This window comes from Lates calcarifer, linkage group LG9 (genome assembly GCF_001640805.2).
Source record: "Lates calcarifer isolate ASB-BC8 linkage group LG9, TLL_Latcal_v3, whole genome shotgun sequence".
NCBI lineage: Eukaryota > Metazoa > Chordata > Actinopteri > Centropomidae > Lates > Lates calcarifer.
The window spans coordinates 5,886,310-5,908,229 of NC_066841.1; the positions used below are offsets into that span (position 1 = coordinate 5,886,310).

Sequence of the window (21,920 nt, forward strand, 5' to 3'; positions counted from 1 at the left end):
TGTGACATCTGTGTTCTAACTTTTTTCCATGTGTGCAGGCGTGTTTCATTTGTCACTGTACTGGAAAAAGAACGGCAAAAATTGCACAGAACTGTTTTGTTTAAAGAGAAATTACTACACACATTTGTCAGATGTCATTTTCCATATGGCATCCATATTCTATTCCAATAGTTAATTTAGATGCTTGTAATTCTTGAGATTGGGGAAAAATAGGGAGTCTGGATCATATGATCTTGGATGTCTCATGCCTGAGAAAACTAATTTTATGAAAACATTATTTTCTGTCCTCAGTTGTCCTTTACTTTGTCAAGAGCTCAAAAGTTTTACTATCCTGTGCCCATTATTCCCTGGTGAACCAGAAGTTTTCAAACTCTGACACTGTGTATGTCTCTTTTTGTTGTCTAGACTTGCTTATATTTTGGCATATTGGCACCATTAAAAGTATGCTGAATTAGCTGTTAGCAGTTCATTCACAGAAACCTATCACCTGATTTCTTTGAAAGTGAGTGTTGTTTTTTCGTGATGGCTATTTGAGACTGAATCTGTATCATGTATGTGTTCAGATTTGACTGAGTTATGACTTAATTGACTTATGAATAAACTGTAAAACTTTACTGAAAGTCACTTAAAGCAGACTAGTTCTTTGCATATCATACCAATATACAATGACTACACATCCACATGTTGCATCCACATGCATTTATACACACAACAGCCACACTTACTGTACGTCCACTTCAAAGGTAGTGGGGATGTATGTCGAGTACAGCTGGTGCCAGCTGCAGTAGAAGCCTTTAGGGTAGGTGTTGGATCGACAAGTGACTGTGGGCTCCCGAGGGGGAACTACAGAGAGGAATAAAAAAACACAAGAAACATAGAACAATTAAGAACTATGCTTTTAGAAGTCTCAGAAAGAGATGTTACGAAAAACAGAGACATAGTACAGAGAGAGAGATCACATATTATATCAATCACACTTCCTTATTGAATAAATCATTTCTGATCAAATATTTAATTAAAAACATCAATGCTACTCAGCCTAAATCAAGTTGTGTTTCTGGTGATGTTTTATTAGATATGCTTTTAATTTGTTTAGTTGTGATTGACTGTGTTTTTTTTTTATGAAGCAAATTAATTAAAATTTGATTTGGAGAGGGGGGAGTGATTAAAATGTGTGGACTGGAATAACTCCTTTGAAGTTTAATAGTATCACTTATATTTATTATTATTTACTTTTGGGACACTGTCTAGTTTCCAAAATATCAGGTCATGTTCAACATCACATTCAATACAATGTCCCAGACCTTCTCACACAGTCTGTATACAATCTGTCTACTGACTCATATTTTTAATTAATGACTGCAGCAGTTTTTATCATGTGCCAAGTGGTCAGAATAAAAATAAATAAATAATAAATAAATTTACTTGCACTGTTTTTTTCATTAGTTGTCAGAATGTTTGATGTACAGAACACAGTGAACTATACATCTCCTGCTGAATATTTGTGACCCAGGACAAGCAATCTGTTTACAAACCTAAATCTGAGTTACTGACAATATGAAAACAGACGGTGGAAGAGAACAGATTTGTGAGAAATTTTAAGCAGCAGAGGAGGAAAAAATAGCAAAGAAGATGAGCGAAAAGGATGGAAGATGGTGTGTGGAGAAAGGAAGGATATTGGAGTGGTGGAGCAAAAGAAGAATAAAAGAGGCTGGCCAGAAAAAGTGAAAAAGTGATTAAAGCCAACTCTAATCTTGGCCTCCTCCAAGATTAGGGTCTTTTCTTCACAGCTAGTCAACCGCATACTTGTCTACCACTCCTTCTTTCTCTCCACCACTTTTTACCCTTTTACCCTTGCTATCTCTACTTCATATAATATACTGTAAATGTGCATAGTGTCTCATCACAAAATCCAATTCTTATGTTATTTTACTAAACAAGTAATATGCTGTCTCCTCTGATGTTTGTATTTTCTGTTCCCCCATTTACTCTCCCTTCTATATTTCTTTTCTTCCCTTTTTTTGATCTAAATTGCAGCATTTTCATTTCACACATGCTGCTTCATTGGTTAGAATTGCTGCAGTATATTGCTTGAAGAATAAATGGGGCTGGCACTGGACTTTCATTATTAAATCTTGGCTATCAGCCAATCAGTAATATATACTCTTGATATGATAAGTGCACCGATAACAGCTACATTCAGACAATTTAATTCTTCATTTATAGTCGGTAATGTACACCAGAGTTGACTGGGTGGAATGGGTCAACCTGTCTTTATGAGCCACTAACCCATTCATTGTGGCAGACATGGGAAAAACGGCGTGAGCAGCATTTTGTCTTCCATGTGGGGAAAATGATAGCTCAGAGTGTTATTTTTTATGGCAAAAGGCTTCCAGGGTGTGTCCAGAGAAAAGGTAATAATCCCAGAGAACAAAGAGGTGTTTTTTTAAAAGATATTTGCAATGGTTTGTTGAAAGTTAAACACAGAGGTCAGCGGAAATTTACAGGTATGTGATTCATGAGACATTCTTCAATTAAGGTGATAAGCTAATGCTAGTAATTGTACTCTGTATGCGAAGCTAATGATTTAATCATTAGTGTTGCATAAAGCAACAGAAATGTTACTCTATTAGAATGCTGGTTACACTGTTGACTATGTCCTGATATACAATCTGTATCTATAACTGTAAATATTTTCTGTGGAAAAAAAGAAGCAAGAGGCAAAGCAAAACAACAACAACAAAATGAACAGTGTCAACACAAGTGGAAAGACAATCCCTTAGAATCCCAATCCAATCCCTTTTTATCTGTAGCTCCAGAAAAAAAAAACCACAATGCCTGTGGTGGTAGGTTTGATTTATCCTCTATATCTCCAGCATTTCATTCATCACAGATAATTACTCAAATGATTACTGTGCAGCCACAGTTTCAGAAACATTATTCTGTCACTTTTTGTAGTTTCAGCACTTAGTAAATGTGGTGTGGCTCTTTCGTTTCTATCACTGTGTCTGTTAGCTTACCCTTGGGTGCTGAAATTTGCCTCTTGGATCAATAGTCTTGACATTAATTTGACAATCCAGTTTTTTTTTTTGTTGTATTTACGAAGGCTCTGTGGAGAAAAACATTTCCACACACTGCAGCATTCTGTCTAATTATTTCATAACCTGTTATCGTTACATCAACAACATCTTTGGAACATCCTTTTTGAGTGGCTCCCTCAAGGTGTATTTGGTCAAACACACACACACAGACACACACACACACACACACACACATAGCCATAAGCAAGACATAGGCTTGATTGGCTGCTGTGGGGTCATCTCACTGTCACACACAATCAGCTGCGTTTAAGCAGTCACCATGGCAACTAATTAGCCTGTCAATATAGTCAACAACGAGGTGCCGAGGACGACATCCAATCACACTCAATTAATCATAGAGACTAATTGGGGCCATCTCAATCAATTGGCTCCTCATCTGAGAGCCTCAGTTAAACTCACGAACACACAATGTCGAGACACATAGATATTCACACACACATTCATTTTCAGGATGGAGACACACACACACACACACACACACACACACACACAAACGTGACCAGAGCTGCAGGTATTCCTGTAGGCTTTGTGGAATTAGCCATAATCAATCAAATGAGTGTATTAAGAACTTGGAGGAGTTCAGACGACAACTGAGGTTGAAAGACAAAAACAATCAAACAAAAAAAAGATCAGATCTATGAAGGAGTACATGCCTGAGGAGGATGAGCATAAGTGTGTGCTCACACCAGCCATGTTTGTAGTGGCTTATTTGAACTCTAGAGTGTTTACTCCTTTAATTTAGTTCATTTTGCTAGGCGTGAGTGGTGTCAATCAAAGGACTGCAGAGACACCTGAAAGGGCAGTTCATACTGCAGGGCTCTTCCAAGGGGACCGAGGTGTGGTTTGTTAGGAGGGAGAGCGTGATCTGAACCATCAATAGCCTACTAAATGACCCCACAGCACAAGGGTTTGTGTGTACAAGGAGACAGATGCTGACACCTAAATTCCAACTGCCCATCACAGTTTTTTTAAAGCATAAAAGAAAAGAAGCAAGGACAAATCAAAAATGGACTTATTCTGATAAAAGTTTCAAAAACTTTGCTCAATGAAAATGCTGTTTTTAAGTCCATTTGATTTACAATTGCAAGTCCTGAATTGCTTATTTGGTCAGCCATGCTGCTGGAATTTTCGTAGAGCTGGCACTGAGCTGCCATGAGATGAACTGTTACTGAGGGCATTCTGCAGTGTTTTCAACATTTAACTGTGGTGGCTAGTGCCAGATTTAAACTTAATGAAGTTCATACCAAAACAAAATTAACAAAACATTTCTACAAAGGCTGAGCGTAAATAAAATGATTTGTTGGCTCAATTTCCAGTACGAAGTGCTAGAGGAAATGACCGGTTCTAGAAAAGCAAAAACAAGAAGACAGAAGGAGGGACAAATAACAGCATGAAGGGAAAGAACAGGTGTATCTAGAGGCAAGGATGAAAGAGGAAGAAAGGACTGTTACATGAACAGGAAAATAGAGAAGTAAGGGGAAGCACATGAACAGTTGAGAAGATGAAAAAGACACATAATTCTTTCATCAAATTTTACTAAAAGGCACTTAAAAAATGTCAGATATGCAACATGTACAGAGCACATAAAGCTGCCATTCAGCTGCTTCACTGATAATAAACATCAAAAGCTTTCTATCCATGAGAAAGAAAGGACATGAGATAATGCACCTGTACAAAAAAAGAAAAACAGAGAACAAAGACAGTATGAATATTAAAGCAAATAAAACAATAATTCAAATTAAAATGACATTGTGCATGTTGTTCTTTTTTTTTCGCGAACCACCCCCTGAGATATCACCCGAGTCAGTGGCGGACAGGACACCACTCATGAATAAATGTTATTTGAATTAGTGTGCTTTCATCTTCTGGTTTGAATTGCTAAACACTGAATGTGATTTTCAGGATGTCCTTTATGAGCCTCATGAAGCACACACCTGTGTGTGTGTGCATGTATGTGTGGTTAGTAAGGTTACTTTTAAATGATAATAGGTCACAGACTCAACTTACTGTAGACTGTGACTCATAGATCATAATGAGAGAGACCAAGAAAAGACACCCTTTCTGTTGAGACAACACATGCATGCTAATTATCTGTCTGAGTCTCTGTAAATCCCACTCTTTCCATGGAAATGTATCTCTATTGAAAAATACCAAAGATTCTACTGATTCTACAGATTTAAAATTCAACATTTTTAGCTTCAACATGTAATGCTATACAGTGCTCTCTCTCTACCTAACTTTACTATGTTAACAAGGCTAAATGGCAGTTAGAGCATCTTCAGAGACATATCTCTGTGAAACTGAATATGTGGATGGAGTATAATTTTAGAGGATTTTTCACCTCCACCCATAACTCACAGTGTTAGGTAAGGAAAGTATTTAGTATATAAATACTCCAAAAATTACTCTTTGGCATATATCTGAAAGAGATAATGTGGTGCAACGAAACACATACAGACATGACACAATTGATAGAGCCATAGAACTATATCAGTTTTAAACTGATGAGACTACATGATCAAAGTCATGATGTAGTTAGTTTTGGATCACTTTGTTCTAGATAAACTGATAAGAGCAGCCAACAACTCATTGCAGTTCTTTCCCTCTCTCTCTCATACTCCCCCCTGAGCCATACTCTCTCTTCTTCTCCTCCACTATTCTGAACCTGTCACACAAAAATTCTGGGTCTCGCAAAAGAGGAGGGTGGGTGCACACGTATGTGCACGCACACACACACACACACACGCACGCACACACACACACACACACACACACACACAGAAATGTGATGAGGGACAATGACATCCAGTGGTCTGGTTGCTAGGCGGCAGACGCTGCAGTAATTGCTATTTGGTTGTGTTAGTAGCCTTCCTGTTGCTTTGTGTGTGTGTGTGTGTGTGTGTGTGTGTGTGTGTGTGTGCGCCCTCCTGTGACAAAGATCCTCTTTCGCGAGACCCAGAATTTTTGTGTGACAGGTTTAGAAGAGGAGAGAGTACGGTTTAGGGGGAGTATGAGAGACAGAACTCAATGACATCCTGATGTGTGTGTCTGTGTCTGTGTCTGTGCACATTCATGTTTTTTTGTGCTTGTGTGTATTTGTAGTAGATTCTCTTGCTATGACAACAAGGATGAAAGCCTTTTCTTCCCATGTTGCAATGTCTCCATTTATTACACAGGTTTTACAATAGCTTAACAAACCCATCCATCCACCTATCTATCCATCTATTTGTCTGTTTATGTTTAATGCACATCTCATTCAGTTTAAAATTACGTTTTTCATATTAGAAATCCGACTGGGAAGATCCAGATCCTCTTGGAGCCTGTGCTGCTCTGAATGGCATAACTCGTTTAGGCAGATGGTTTTGGTCTCTGCTTGATTTGGCCTGCCAACGCTGGGCTCACTGCATTTTAGATTAGCTTAGTCATGTGTCATGGGAGAGCGAGGAATGTAAATAAAACTGTAGGACAAAGTCATAGGGAGACAGAGACAGAGACGCTGTGGTGCCTTTTTGTCCAGACCAGCTGTCGTGGCTAACGGTAATGTAATTGTGGTGTAATATTTTTATCCGGCGCTCTGGAGCTATCCCGATATATGCACATGTTAGTGTGTATGTGGCTATATGCGATTAGAGTGTGTGTGCGTGCTGCAGAGTGAATATGCAATTTTATGTATATGTAATTGAATTCAAAGTGCACACGTTTGCCCATAAAGTATGCACACTTGAATGTCTCTTTAAAAATATATGTATGTCTGGTGCCAGGTTGTGATAAGTACATTGTGCCTTTAACCCACTGACAGTTTTGTTTCCTTTTAAGCAGCTCAGCTTTGCTTGTACATCATTTCATACACATTTGCATAAAGCTCAGCAGGGCATACTTGGTATCTCTGAAAACTTCTGGATCTCTAAATTTAAAATAAAGTTCAGTAAAAACAACATAATAAAAAACAGAGACTGTTAAAGAAAGCACAAGGGCATGTGTGTGTTCTACATGTGTGTGTATTTGTGAGTGGGTGTGCCCTTTATTGCATTTCTATTTGATCATACAGAACCTCCAGTCTAGTTTATACAATCACTGAGATTAACTTAGTGACTCAAAGCATGAGAATTGAAACATATGCATATACACCAAACACTCTTTACTTTCCTTTGCTCTTTTCTACTTTTACACTGTATCTGTCTTTCTTCTCATCCTTCCATCTTCTCTCTTTCTCTTCCCCCCCTCTCCCTAATAGTCCCTGGTCCAGAGCTGCTCCTCAACATGAGGTAGTGGGGGGGTGTCACACATATACACACACACACACTGCACAAAAAACAATGATGCCTTGGCATTCCAGGAATGTCTCTGAGCCAATTGGAAACAGCCACTTGTGAGAGATGAATGAATGAAAGGAGCATGAATACCTTATGAGAGCATCAGGAGTTGATAAGTGAGTGAGAGAGGGAGAAAAAGAGAGAGAGAAAGAGAGAAAAAGACAGAGAGAGGGAGAGCAAGAGGTGAAGGGAGAAACAAAATGGGGGGGGGAAAAGAAGCGTATAGGGTGACACAAAAGAGCTGAGAATTACCAATGTCGCCATGTTCCCAGACCCGAATCTACAACAATAAGATCCAAGCTATAATAAACTAGAATTGTCCTTTAAAAGGACTGTAAAGAGAAGTAAGGAGGGAACAGAGGTGTTGAAAGGTTTGTATTGACCTCTGCAGCTCTGCAGGTCAGACACAGGAAGACAACCATTATACCTCTGGCCTGTCTCTCACTCTCTCTCATATACACACGTTCACTTAGCCACCTGACATCGCAAATCTTCCTCAAAGCTCAGGAATAACAGCTTATGTTTCACAGGAAATAAAACAAGATCCTCAAGCAGCTTCGCACGTATAAACACAATCTCACCTCAAGCACTTTCTATGGAATTGTTTTGACTGTTCTGCTGCTAAAACCCCTGATGGTAAAGGCTGCTGGTGTTATGAGGTAGGCAGTCACATAAACTCACTCAATACTTTGAATTTGTGTGTGTGTGTGCGTGTGTTTATAAATCTGAGTTTTGATGTGATAGCCCAGCTATGAAAGGGAAAGTTTTTATTCCCAAAAACTGCTCAATGAATAATCATTACCTAATGTTCATTGTTTAATATTCAGGCAAAATAACAAAACAGGAACAATAGGAATGTGAATTTGTTTATTCCTTTTTTTTTTCTGAGAGACAACTTCTTAGCAGGAGAGCAAATTCTTTCACTGTCCAGTATTTCCTTTCCACTTGTTTCTTTTTCCTTTTTCTCTCTCTCTCCCTGTCATTTTAAACAATTTCCATCAATTTTCTACTTTCACAGCCTCTTTTTTCTCCTTCTCTTCCAGGCAATATACATGATAATGGCTGTTTCACATCCTTATGCCAGGGGAGATGGTTACATTAAATAAGAGAAAACAAAAGCACATCTAAAAGCCAAAAATCCTTCAGAATCTTAATGGATGTGGCCTTTCAGACAAATAAACACATTTACTGCACTGTAAAATTCTTATTTTCTATTCATATTTGTATATGACTTGGGCCTCTGAATGTGTTTAACTTGCCTCAGACCTCTGCACAAACTAGTAGCATTGAATCCAGAAGCTTATGAGAGGGGCCAGGCATTCCTTTCATGCTACTTCATTCTTACCATATTTCATTATTATTTATCTTGACAGCAGCAGTGAAGATTGCCAGGAAAGTTGGGGAACAGCACGGTGCCACTCATGAGTGATTTGTTCATTTAAAAGTAATCTTCTTAGTGAAACTGGGAATCTAACTTTTCAAGCTGTTGCCTCAAATGCCTAGACGTTCATCCACACTCTTTTTCAATTCCTTTTTTTGGTTGCTGCATTACCAGCACAACAAAGGTTTGACGGAAACCATTGCAAGGATGAACAAAAGCAGCAAAACAAAAATCATCTGAAGAGTTTTGATTCTTTTGGTTTTTCTGACACTTAACCGTTTACAAGGGAGAAATTCACCTTTTCACATTAGAAATCAAATGGTCCTGCACTCCCTCAGAGCAGCGCCTGATTAAGGATTAATCGTCTTTGTCAGGGGCACTGCAGCAGGTCGAACAGTTTGGCTAGCAGGGGATGGAGTCTGGCACCGTGTCACACTAAGTAATATAGGGTGACACTCAAAAAAGCTAAGGTATCAACAGTCATCATCTCTCACTGTCCAAGAGGGAGATGGAGGGCAGACCAATTATTTCCCTCTGCTCTCCACTTGCCACATATCTGACCAACTCGCCAATCACTTTCTGTGTCAGGTGTGGATCAAAACACTTGTACATAGCCCTTTATTTTTACTTAAAACAAGACATAGGGAACTATCTTTGGATTTTTTTCTGACTTCTACACCACTCCATAACAACTTCATTTCTACTTTTTACTGAAATTCAGTGAAGGATAAAGTACGGGTACATCACACTGATGTTGGACAAGACATTTGCCTAAAGTTGTAGTGAAGAGGAGGACTAAGGGGTGAAACTATTGAGGTTGAAGTATTGCCCGCACACTAATGAAACTAGACATTACCATTCCATCACTGAAAATCCTGTCAGTGCTACTAAGCAGTAGGTAGCGATTTACCATGCAAAATTGAAATTTGAGTGTGTTAAAGCTGTTGAGTTGAGATGTCTCTAGTCTCACTAAGAAGTAAAACTTGATGTCACCATAGCAATAATAGCCCGAGGCTCTGTCACAGCCGTGACAATTGCCTCTCAGCAGCAGTGCCAGTGATGGTGACATGAGTGACAGGCTGGGATTGACCAATCAGAGGTGTCAGTCTGCCAAACGCACAAACAGCTAACTGCCATCACTCACAGAGAGGGAGAGATGAGACAGGCAGGTACCACCTGAATCCCCAACGTCTGAATCGAAACAGCTGACTCTGTTAAATTTAGCTGTCAGATCCAAAGCTAGACAGGACAGACACGACAGACAGATATACAGGAAGACGGGCAGGCAGACAGAGAGAAACCAGGAGTGTCTGGCCTGTGAAGCTTGAGGCTATCATTGTGAATTCAGCCAGCTGCTTTGTGCAGGAGCACTCTGTGCTGTCTTTTTACATACACCATGTTCACTTTATGGAGTTATGAAAGGTGTCACATTACTGTAGAGGCACAAAGGCTTGTTCTGTACAGTCTGAAACCTTTAGATACACATATAGACTGATAGAGAGAGGGCAAACAGGCAGCTGCACACACACTGTGACTGCCTGAAAGCAAAAGAGCAGGCTAGAGCACACATACAGTACACAACCAACATAACCAAACAACAAAAAGAGCGACTGTATTTAATGCAGTTCTCTACACCTCGGGGCTAGTATAACAGTGATTCTTCGTAATACTGTAATGCTATTCTAATGGAATGTTTGCATAGAGACTTTAAGCCTCATGGTTTCAATCAGGTCCTCCATACACCAGCTGTGCACTAGCCGATCGAAAACAGGCTCCAGCCAAGCTGGAGGATCTCAGCTCTTGCCAACATCAGCTGAGAATAGAACTATCATATCAGTGGTATTCATGAAAAATGACTATTATCTGGACTGTTAACATAATGTGCATGTCAGTTAGCTAATGATACTGTAGGTATGGCATTAAGACTGTGTTAGGAGGAAAAAAGTCACATGCTTTGATACATTGAAATTAGGGCTGGGTAACAATTCAAAATTTTAGATTTGGAATGCTGGATCTACAGGGAAAGCTGAAGATTTTGCCTGACCTGGTTTGGCAAATATCTCAGCTGTCAACAGGCCAGGGAATAATTCAACATGTTATCATTTATTACATTTGGTCACATATAATAACAATAGCTCTGCATTAATTTGGCATAGGTTAATATGTAAAATTTTAAACACAATCTTAATCGTGTCATGTAGAAAGAAGAGACTATAACTGTGAAATTTAACTGTCAGCTTAGGCCAAAATCATTTCCCCAAGTCAGCAAACTCGCCTGCTGAAACTCAGCATTGATGTGAAACTGGGGGGAAAAGTGATCCTGGGAGGATGCATCAACCCTGCAGCAGTAACTCACAGATAAATAAAAAGGGTCATGTCATGCCATGGTCATGTCTTCAGTAGAATCAGTGTCTATGAAGCAAAATCGGAAAGTAACAAAAAAGTAACATGAACTAGATGACCTTTATAAAGCAACTTCCCAAACACTTGCTAATGATCTAGTAATCATTCAGTATGACAGCTGATGATAACAGACACTGTTGATAGGATGTCCTGACATTGTAGAATCTTAAGTACATGTTGTAAGGAGATTGTAATTCATACTGGTCTTGTACAACTTATGTGATGCAGAAATTTGATGTGACCTTTTCCCACAGCAGTTGTTAAATTCACTTCATCTCAGAGCAGAATGACCTGGTCACTGTGCATCCCAGATGTGATTTATTGCTTGTCAACAAAGAGCAAGCTTCACAGCGAGGAAATGGCAGCATGAGGAATAAAGGATGTATCCCATCTAATACACTGTAACGTGTCCTTCTGTGAAGATTCCAGAGCAGATAGCGTAATCATAAAATTCAATTCCCTTGTCCTTGAGAGAAAATGTCCTTAAAGTTTCTAGTTCTGGAGGCAAGAACAGGCAAGGTGGAGAGCTAAATTGAGGTAATAAAGCAAGCAGGAGTCGGTCTGCATGGTTCAATGGAGGAACAAACAGTGATCTCATTCCCTCAGCAGCATTTTGGCACAGGCACAACCACAACAGGATGCCCTTATCGCACCTATCCTCATTCCTTTGAGTCTTGTTTGGATTCGACAGCAAAGATACACAAACACACAGGCTGATGCATCGAGTTTGGAGTGTAACCCTGAATCAGAACGATGGGTTGAACTGATGCATTCTTTTCCAAGAAGAATTTTTTCCCAACCTCTACTTTTATTCCCCTGTGGCTTTAGCCAACTCCAACTCCTGAAGTTGATTCTGTATTATGACAAAATGGAAAAATTTGGTGTCCAAAAAGCACTAATATAAAGAATAATTTATAACATGATAAAGTCAACATGACTGAATCCTCAGGGCAGTTGTTCGTAACCTTCTTGGCTTGTGAGCCTTTAAAATGAAGTTTACGCAAGCCCCTTTGTCACAGGTTAAAGTTGAAGGCACTTCAACCAGTAAGGTCACAAGATGCCTTCCACTATCACTGACGTGAGTATGAGATGGTTGTAACTACATTCTATTGACTCATTCTGATAAGAAACAGCACCAAACTCTTTTATATGTACATAGAAGCTGTAAAATGGAGCTTGAGCTGATCACTTCCTCTGTGGGATTTTGTCCTATTTTAAAGATCCCTGTTGAAGAGTTATTTTTCCAAAGCAACAAATGCTGGGTGTATCACATGAAGATCAATAGTTTTTCTCTCTCACAGTCACAGAGAAAGGCTAGAGGCAGGGGACAGTACACTGTGTATCTTTTCTTTCTTTCAGTCTTTTTTAAGTGTCCCCTGTCTGTCCCTTTTATACCTGTTTCTCTTGCTTTTTCCTTCCTAATCATCTTTGCTCACTGCTTCTCCTCTATCTTTCACATCCTCAATTTTTGTGTTGAGCCAAAATCATGGGTATCAACCAACCTCAACCGCAACCCTTTTCGACCTATCATTAGTTGATTATAAACAGCTTTACTGGAAATCGATGCCTCAACTACATTACAGAGCTTGGAGACGACAGTACGTCATTATATTTTATCAGCCCAACTGTTTTAATTGTTGTTGTTGTTGGATTGCTGAATCATGTGTGAATAAAACCATTAAAGGGGAGGCAGGCAGACGGTGACGGAGACATAGGGGGTTTTGGGGGGGGGGGGGTCAAAGATTAAAAGCAACAGAGGAACAGAGCAAGAAAAGAAAGTGAGTGGGCAAAAGAGAGAAAAAGAGGATAAATGACACTCATTGTTCCTTCCTTTTGCTGTCAGTTCTCAGTAATGCTAATCATTAGGCTAATCTGACAGGATGGTACACACACGCACACACACGCACACACACACACACACACACGCACACGCACACTCACCATGTCCCCTCGCCCCCCGCCCTGTGTTGCATTCCAGTGCCCAGTGTCAATGAGAGGGAACCGCCACATTACATGGCTGTTTGTTCTCTTTGTACGCTCGCCTGCAATGCTATTAGGACCAGGGAGTGTGTGTGTGTGTGTGTGTGTCCATGTGTGAATATGAACATTAGGACCAAGTAGCCTTCTTTTTTTTTTCCTTTAAACACAAGACTAAGATTAATTTCGACTAAAAGCTAATTTATGATGAAATCATGGCGTTGAAACAGATTGTTGTATATATCAAATATACTACATTCCCCAGGTTTGCTGACAATATGTACTTTTGTTGCCATCCAGAGACAGCAGCTGCAGTTACTCCATCCTGAGAATTTGATTAAAAGCAGACTGAAATGAAAAATATTGCTCCTCTTCTGGCTTTGCTTTAATGAAGGAAGTTCTTTGATTTAAAACATATTTTTCATTCTGAGATTTACTGTCATGCTTTTTATACTAAGCCTAGCGGAGTGTCATAACTAAGAATGATTAGGTTTTTTTTTTCTTTACAGCCATGGTTTGTAAACATAAAATAAGCTTTTAATTTAAATTACATTGGGCTATAATCCATGCTGGTTTCCTGGAATATCAGTAGGTTTTACTCTGGCCTTGAAGGGGCGCTCTTGTTGCACAAGCAAATAAATTAAGGGGGGACTTGGAACTGTTGCTGTGGTTATAAAAGGGTTGGGGTCAGTGCATTTAGTACATTATGATTTTATTAACTTGCTCTTCCACAACTTAACATTTGCAGTCAATGTCCACATTTTTACAGTCCAGCTCTCTTAAATATAAACATCCTCTTTCCTACAGAGAGTAAACAGAACAAGAAAAAAAAGTTCTTAAAAGTCTCCACAGAACCAAATGATTCTCACTTCAGGGAAAGTTGAGGAGGCCCCACAATCTTGGGCTTAAGTGGGATGCAGTACCATTAAATAAGTGTGTATGAGTGTGTGTGTCCTGAGGGAAAAGAGGGATCTTGGTTTAGAATAGGTAACAGTGGAATGTAATTGAGCTGAAAATTGAAAAGCGGAGCCGTAGCAAAGCCAAGCTGGTGTGCGTGTTTGTGTGTTAAGTGTAAGAGTGTGTATGTGTGTGTGTGTTGTGCAGGTATACTTTGCAAAGTGTGTGTCTCAAATGTGTGTTTCTGTGCACACAGTTTTGTATGTGTGTGTGTGTGTACCTGTGTTTGTTTGTGTTTTAAAACTGGAGTGGGATGCCAGTGTAATCCTTGCACAGCCAGACCCCCAAGGATAACAGAATTTACTGCTGAGTGGGTGAGCCACACAGGCATGCATGCAAGAGCACGCCCACACACACGTACAAACAGCCCCATGCCAACTACCTGAGAGAGTAAAGAGGAGGATGAGAGCATGCTGAGTCTCGCTCCCCTTCTCCCCAGAAACACCCGCTTGGAAAATTGGAAAGAGCTTTGTCGTCTCCTCTAGGCATCACTCATGATGGTTCATTTTACACAGTGCTTACATAATATAATGTATATGCTGTAACAGTATAAAACTTTTTGTTAGCCAATTTCCATGTTTCATTCTAGGTCTCCTTGAATAAACAGGTGGTATAATCAAGTTTTGCAAACTGTAACCCTGAGTCAGTGATTAACATGAGGCAGAAAACCACAGATGTAAACAAGGACACAGTGTGTGACAGAGGTGAAGCCCTGTGTGGTGTTGCAAACATGAGGTTATCCTGGTTTAATGTCTCATCTATGAACAGTGCCATGACAACTAACGGCTACTAAGTGAAGAGAGGGAAGTGTGAGGACCGCATTTCCCAAATTCAGACAACCTAAAAATACAGGTGGAGTTGGTGTAATTGGTGTGAACTGCTGCCTTCACCAGTCTCTTTTTGATACTTTTGTGATTAAATATTATAATTAAAGCACTGCGGATATAAAATCAGGCATGGATCTGTAATTATCTGAGCTGGTTTCTCGCCTCAGATATGCTGAATGACCAATTTTAGTGAAAATACAAGAAATGAAACGTGACATTTAGAGTCCTTGCTGTAATTTTCCAGTTTGAAAAGCAGAGGGATGTTTTTTTTTTTCATTTGTAATTTGATGCTATCTACTGTGTCTCAAGATGTGTCATTTACTCAGTTGTTTTCTTGTTTTCTTTCTCATGCACTTTAAATTACCCAGTGCTATGATATGATGTACAATAGAAAGAGTTGTCTTGCTGTTAAGGGAACTGGATGAAGTCAGTACATAAACAGGTGCTGCACTAAATTTAGGTGCTCGGTGTTGGGTGGGTTATTAATTGGGTAATTAATTTACTAATTACTCAACTGCTAATGTAATTGAGTACATTACATTACAAATATTCTGTTTTTAACATGTCAAATAAAAAACAAGACACTGTGATTATCAAACAATTTCAAAATGTAATCCATTACATTACTTGTTACTGTAAAAAGAAATTACATTATCAGTATGTTAGTAAGCATGTTAGTGAGTAAACATTCTGGGTGTTTTACTCCCACTATCATTTATCATCTTATATTCTGACTGAGAATGCCCCTAGTGTTTAACTAAACTTACTGATACACCTTTGCTGACTAAGGCAGCAACTGAAACTGCTGCATGTGGGTTGGTTTGGTATCAGTGCACATTTCAGTCTACCAGGCCAGAGGCTTTACCGCCTCTGTCGTTCTCTTTTTGATCAGGATGAAACAGAATCGCTGAGTCTGTTTGACAATCCAGGCAGGTGGTCAGCTCAGAAAGAAAGAAACAATGAAAAAAAGAAAAAGAAAAAAAACCCACAGATTTTCTCTCCATCTCTTCTTACACTTGCTTCTCTCCCAGCTATCTAAGTCCTTCACCACTCACCTTCTATCTGTTCTGCTATTCCATCTTTTCTCAGTGTCTGAGTGCGTGCTTGTATCTGTGTAAGTTCACGCCTGTGTGTGTGGTCCACAGGGAGGGGTATTTGACTGCCTTATAAGTGAGACACACAGGCACTGACAGCTTCATCCATCAGCATGTCTGTGTGACGGACAGGCCTCCATAGAGAGGTCACACTCCACACGCATAATGTATGTGTGTGTGTGTGTGTGTGTGGTCAGATATAAATATTCCTCTTTCGGGGACATACACACTGTGATTCTGCCTTAGTCAGAATATCAATGTGATTCTCTGCTCTCATCTGAAGCTGCCTTTTCTTTCCCCAGCTGATCTGTTTTTTTTTCTTTTCCTGTCCTTGCGCTCATACTTGCTCTCTCATTTCTCTCTCTCATCAGTCGACATGAGGATTAGGGGAAATACAGTAAACAAATCTATATGTTTATTTCATCCATTTATCACCCACTGGCAGTGCTGGTATGTGGGTTTATTCATTCAGCACCTTGACAACCTTGGGAACTTTGCAAAGTTCCATATCCATTCATTCACTCGTGCACACTAATGACAATATCGGTATGTGAGAACATGCATACCATGCAGTGTAGGAAGAAAGACCGCTGTCACTCATTTGCCTAGAGGATCAAAATAGTTCCCAAACACCCAACAAGGAAGTGCTCCTTGGCAACAGAGGAAGTAAAGAGGAAACTGACCTCTAATTTCTGGACAAATTGACCCCAACATTTTTTAAGATCTCTGAATGCATTTTTCGTATTCATGGACAACTTTGTTATGGGAACATGATGCATTCATACCAGTTACGTCATTGTTATTGTGAGATAATGCCTTTGAGGGGAACTGACATAGGGAACGTTCTGTTCCCATGGTAACAGAACAGCAACTTGAGCTAACACAGTCCCAATTGCTTCTTAGGCAATTAACCCTGACTCCAACCTGCACATCTGTGTATTTGACAAATCACACCTGTTGGTAAATCTTGTTAAATGTTTGGTTCATTTTAAGCTTTGTTACAGCATGCTGGTCACATACTGGTCGGTTTTATTTGATGATGTTTGGATGAACTAAAATCTCATCAACCTATCTGGGGTGTTGGTTTACGACATCTGACATTTTCAAGACAGAGAAAGTCACTACAAACTTTAATCGACCTCTTTGGGGGAATTTGTATTTCTAAACCAGAGGTTTTCAACGTCTCATACTACGGCTCACAGGGTTTCAAATATTGTTATCGCAACATAAAACAAATTAATACTAACAGATTTAGTTATTTTTGTTATTATTCTTTGTCTTGGTGGATAATCATGCTCCAAGCTATGCTTTGGAGTCAGTCAGTTAGTGAGCTGGGGGCTACAGCCTGAGCCCTGTTTTTCTTTGAGCCTAAATCTGCATCATTAAAAGTATGCTGATGAAGCTATTAGCAGTTCCTGTTTGCTTTGTACCCAGGAATTTACACCTATCACTGCATTACATTGATACCGAAAAAACTTAAAAATGCTATGATTCTCAGGAAAGTTCTGGAATATAAGTCTGCTTTTCTCTGATATCTAAGTGGATTCATGGATCATCATCAACATTTGAGATACTGATATCCTAAGAAACTATAACTCACACTCTAAAAAAGAGTCCAAAAAGAGTCTAAAAAAATGTGTGTTATTTCTGATTTGAGTTTTGAGTCTGAGAAGGAGTCCAAGATTTCAGACAAATTGCAGCAATCAGGTGCAAGGCGAAGTACCTTATTTGCCATGAGTTGTGTGTCACAGCAAGTGCTTCAGCTCCAACTGCTGACCATATTATAAGTGGGACAAATCAACAGCTCTTCAACAACCCTCTGAGATACCATACACTTTAAGAACCTCTCTTCTACACTTTCACAAAGACATAAATTGTTTGACACTATTTCAAATTGAGGCCATTTTACATATTAAAAACCATATCATTCCGTCTGTCTCATGCGATTCACTGTGTTGACATTTTCATGACATCTAACATTTTATCTCTAAGTTTCCCTCTCTGACTCTTTCTCACCCCTTCTGTCTCTCTCACCCTCTCACTGTCTCACCCTCTCTCTCCCTCTCTCGCTCTCAGTCAGTCTCACATTCCAGGCAAGCTTGGCTTCTTTGTCCTGAATGACATCACAGACATAAGGCCGTGACAGGCAAGACAGGAGGAATGCAGGGCGAGAGAGGGAGAGAAACCATAAAAGAGATGGAGAGAGAAAAAGAGAGGGGTAATAACCAGATGATGGGTGGGGGGGAGAGAGAGAGAGAGAGAGAAAGAGAGAGCGAGAGTCTGTGAGGGAATGAGAAAATGTGAAAGAAAAAGGGAAAACCAGAGAGAGAGAGAAAGAATTCCATTGATTCAGCAGGGCATGAATGGACTTCACAGAGGACTCCCCAACCAACACACACATACACTTACACACACATATACACACTAATACAACCCTCCAACCCGTCCACTCCCTCCCTTGCAGCCTCTCTCTCATCCCTCCATCTGTCCCCTCCTTCTCTGTTCGTACTCCTTTCATTAATCTCCTTTAGAGGAATCAGACAACAGCACCCCCTCCACACAAACCCACAGGGGGAAAGTTTTCACACAGGTCCCACTCCGTTACACAGTTTAAGAGAACAAGTTTTTACCAAATAAGTTGGATAGGTCTGATAAAAGCTAAGCGAAGTTTTCTTATGAAGAAACACACCTGTGTTAGAGATCTTAATCGCAGAGTTGGACTGCTACTGAGACAAGTGACCAAACTTTCCTGCTGGACACGTTTCCCAGCCAAATACTCCACGCTCTGAAAGTAACAAATTAAGACTTAATAGCACAATTCAGCCAGTCCTGGATTTATTAGTTGCTCCAACAACAACTTTAATGATCGATTCATTGTTTAAGTAATTTGTCAAGCAAAAATGCCAAACATTCACTTGTTCCAGCTTTTCAAATGTGAGAATTTTCTTTGTTTTATAATGTTGTAGATTATTGTTTAGTTTTGGACTGTTGGTGGGGAAAAAACAAGCAATCTGGAGATGTGCAGCCATTTGAAACTATTTTGTTTTTGTAATCTTAACATTTCAAGCTTTGTTCTGTGTGATCATCACTATTCTGCGATTCTGCAGAGCTGTGTTCACAGGTTGCAATATTAACATCATATAATATGTATGGATGGTTCATTGATGAATTGATCGCTGACTGGACAGATATCAATACTTTTTGAGTGTGAAGCATGCATGTATGTAAGCAAACATTGTTTGTAGCCATATTGTTGCTAGGCTAGTAGGTTCCTCTTAGTATGTTTAAAATGTAAAGTTTAGCATTAGTCAGCCCTAAAGGTGTTTAGGAAGCCCATTTCAACCCATGGGAGTTGTACATGTGTAACATGTTAAGTTGTAAAAACAAGTCCTGAAGTTGTTACAACATAAAAAAGGGATCAAATTATCTGTTAAGCAGCCAAGAATTGCACACAGATGATGAGGAGCTCCAAAAGAAAAATGCTAACTGCCAGACAAAATAATTTTGACCTCTTTCAAGGACCAAACAGCCTTTCTCATGATCACAAAAACAAAGTTTATCTAAATATTCATATTTTCCCATGTCCTCTCTGGCTTGCCATATTAATAGATGGGGCTGATTTGAAATCAGATATCAGATAACTTGTCTTGTAGGAATTAAAGCTCAAAATCTTCTGTCAAACTATTGCTATTTTGATTCCCTGTATTTGCCGAGATGCCTAATGCAGCTTCACTTACAAAATGAGGTCTGCTCAGTATTCATAGTTTACTACATTTCCCTTGACATGATGCTGAGTTACTGTGGCTTTTACAAGAGATGCACACTGTATAAAGATATTAGCATGAATCATAGCAAACCTAATAAATACTTCATACACGAAAAGTGCAAGTTCAAAGCGGGTATGTGCCATCAAAAGGTCAGATCCACTTATTTATATTGTGCCTTCACTACAAACAACTTTGTTAGAAAGCACTTCATGTTATTAAAAGAGAAGGTAACATAAAAGGATGGAATACGATCACACATAAAAGACCATGCACATCAAAATAAATAAATAAGTAAAAAATAAATACAGTGAATCAGTCACACTCAAATCCAACAAAATGAAAGGATTTAAGCAATTTTTTAAAATGGAAATTGCCTTAATTTTTCAAAGTGCTTCGTTTAATGCAATCCTGCTACCTCCTTGCTTCGCCCTCATGAGGAATCATTTGGAAACAGCTGTAGTAATCACAGAGGATAGCTGCAGGACATGGTGGCCTTCCACAGCGGTTACATGGTAAAGAGTAGAAAAGTGGGATAGACGCAGGATGTGGGGACTTCTACAATGGCTAACACTATATGAAACTTTAACTTCTGACCACAAAATCACACAAGACAGATTGCTTTCCCTCGGATATCTCAGCGCGACCACATCACAGGGCGAAAGTCTGTCATTCTGACGGAGAGAGACAGAGAGAGGGAGGGTTACAGAAAAAGAGAAAGACAGGAATGAGAGGTGAAACCGGAGCCTGGAGGAGCAACAGAAAGTTAGAGTTAAACAAAGTGAACGAGAGAAAGAAACGTGTCACGCACTAACCGTCAGGCAGGCTTCCATGGTGACAAATTAATTTGTCGTCAGATCAATAAGTCATTATCGCATTCAAAACAGAACTGCACACGCATTCATGCTAAAACAGAATGTAGCAAACACAAATATACGCAAAACACACACACACAGAGACTCGGTGCAGTCATATGCAATTACCTACAAACACACACACACACACACACAAAGTTGGGGGTTTGAGATATCGAGTGGTTGGATGAACTTTTCCAAACCTCTGTGCTGATGCGGTGAAATAATTTCACCCCATTAAAAGCAGCAGAGCAGCCTTGGCCAAACTAATTATGGAGAATTCTGTCAAACTCAAGCAAAGGGGTGAGTGGTAAATAACATAGTGTGTGTGTGTGTAGATGAGGTTAACGTACTCAAAGCCAAAGCGAGTACGCCATCTGTGGATGAAATTAAGAGCCAATGCAGTGCATGAAATCCACAATCAGCTGGAATAATCTAAACCAGATCCCCTTCATTTTCCAATCAATACCACTTTGAGTCCATAATAATCTCAATGAAAGCTCGGGTGACACAAAACAAAAGACTTGTAGACGCAGCTGTCAGATGGCGTATTGACGGCTGCTAATCGAATCAATAGAAACAACAATAATTAGGCAGGAAATAAGAATGACAATACCAATCTGTCAATCAGAACATTACTTATTAGATTAGACATGCTAAATGCAGCCATTAAAATCCATCTTAACCTTAGGAGGATATTAGAAGGTTAATATGAGTGTTCAAAGGTGGTAAAAGGTTTGAGATTTTTACATTTTCTGTATTTCTGAAGTGAAAAGAAGAAGAAAATCATGCCGCTCTGCAAAAGATAAAAGCTTAATCTGGTACAGTTCCAATTAACATTTAAATGTAAGCATGATCTTTCTTTTCAGTTACTCCTGCAATTAAACTGATTAACAAACATTCATTTCTGCAGAACTGGTCTCTGTAAGTACAATAAAAAAGGAATTCTACACCCCCAAAAATCCATCTGACGACCGCTGGACCCTGCAAACAGATTAAAATCACACTCTCACACACATTGCAAGAAACACTGAGCTAGCTAGTCATTAGCGTGTGAGTGATGGTGTGTTATGTTTGAGCTGACTCCGGTCTGCATCAGGGCCTAGATGCAATAACAGCAACAAGAACTGATCACCTAGACAATTACTAATAGCCTCTTTTCTCTGCTTCTCTGCCTTTTTTCATTTTTTTTCCTCCAGTTCTTCCGATTTTCCATCTCTTCCTTTGTTTCCTCCCTAAAATACAATAT

At 39.5% G+C, this 21,920-nt stretch overlaps 1 protein-coding gene across 5 annotated transcripts in view; it reads right to left on the minus strand.

The window, feature by feature from the left end:
• cntfr (ciliary neurotrophic factor receptor) overlaps positions 1–21,920 on the minus strand; it is a 207,802-nt gene that overhangs the window by 31,559 nt on the left and 154,323 nt on the right. For all 5 annotated transcript variants that reach the window (XM_051072824.1, XM_051072823.1, XM_018671773.2 and 2 more), the window contains one exon: positions 726–843. In XM_051072824.1, the coding sequence (XP_050928781.1) occupies positions 726–843 (118 nt within the window). The remainder of the gene's footprint in view (positions 1–725; positions 844–21,920) is intronic.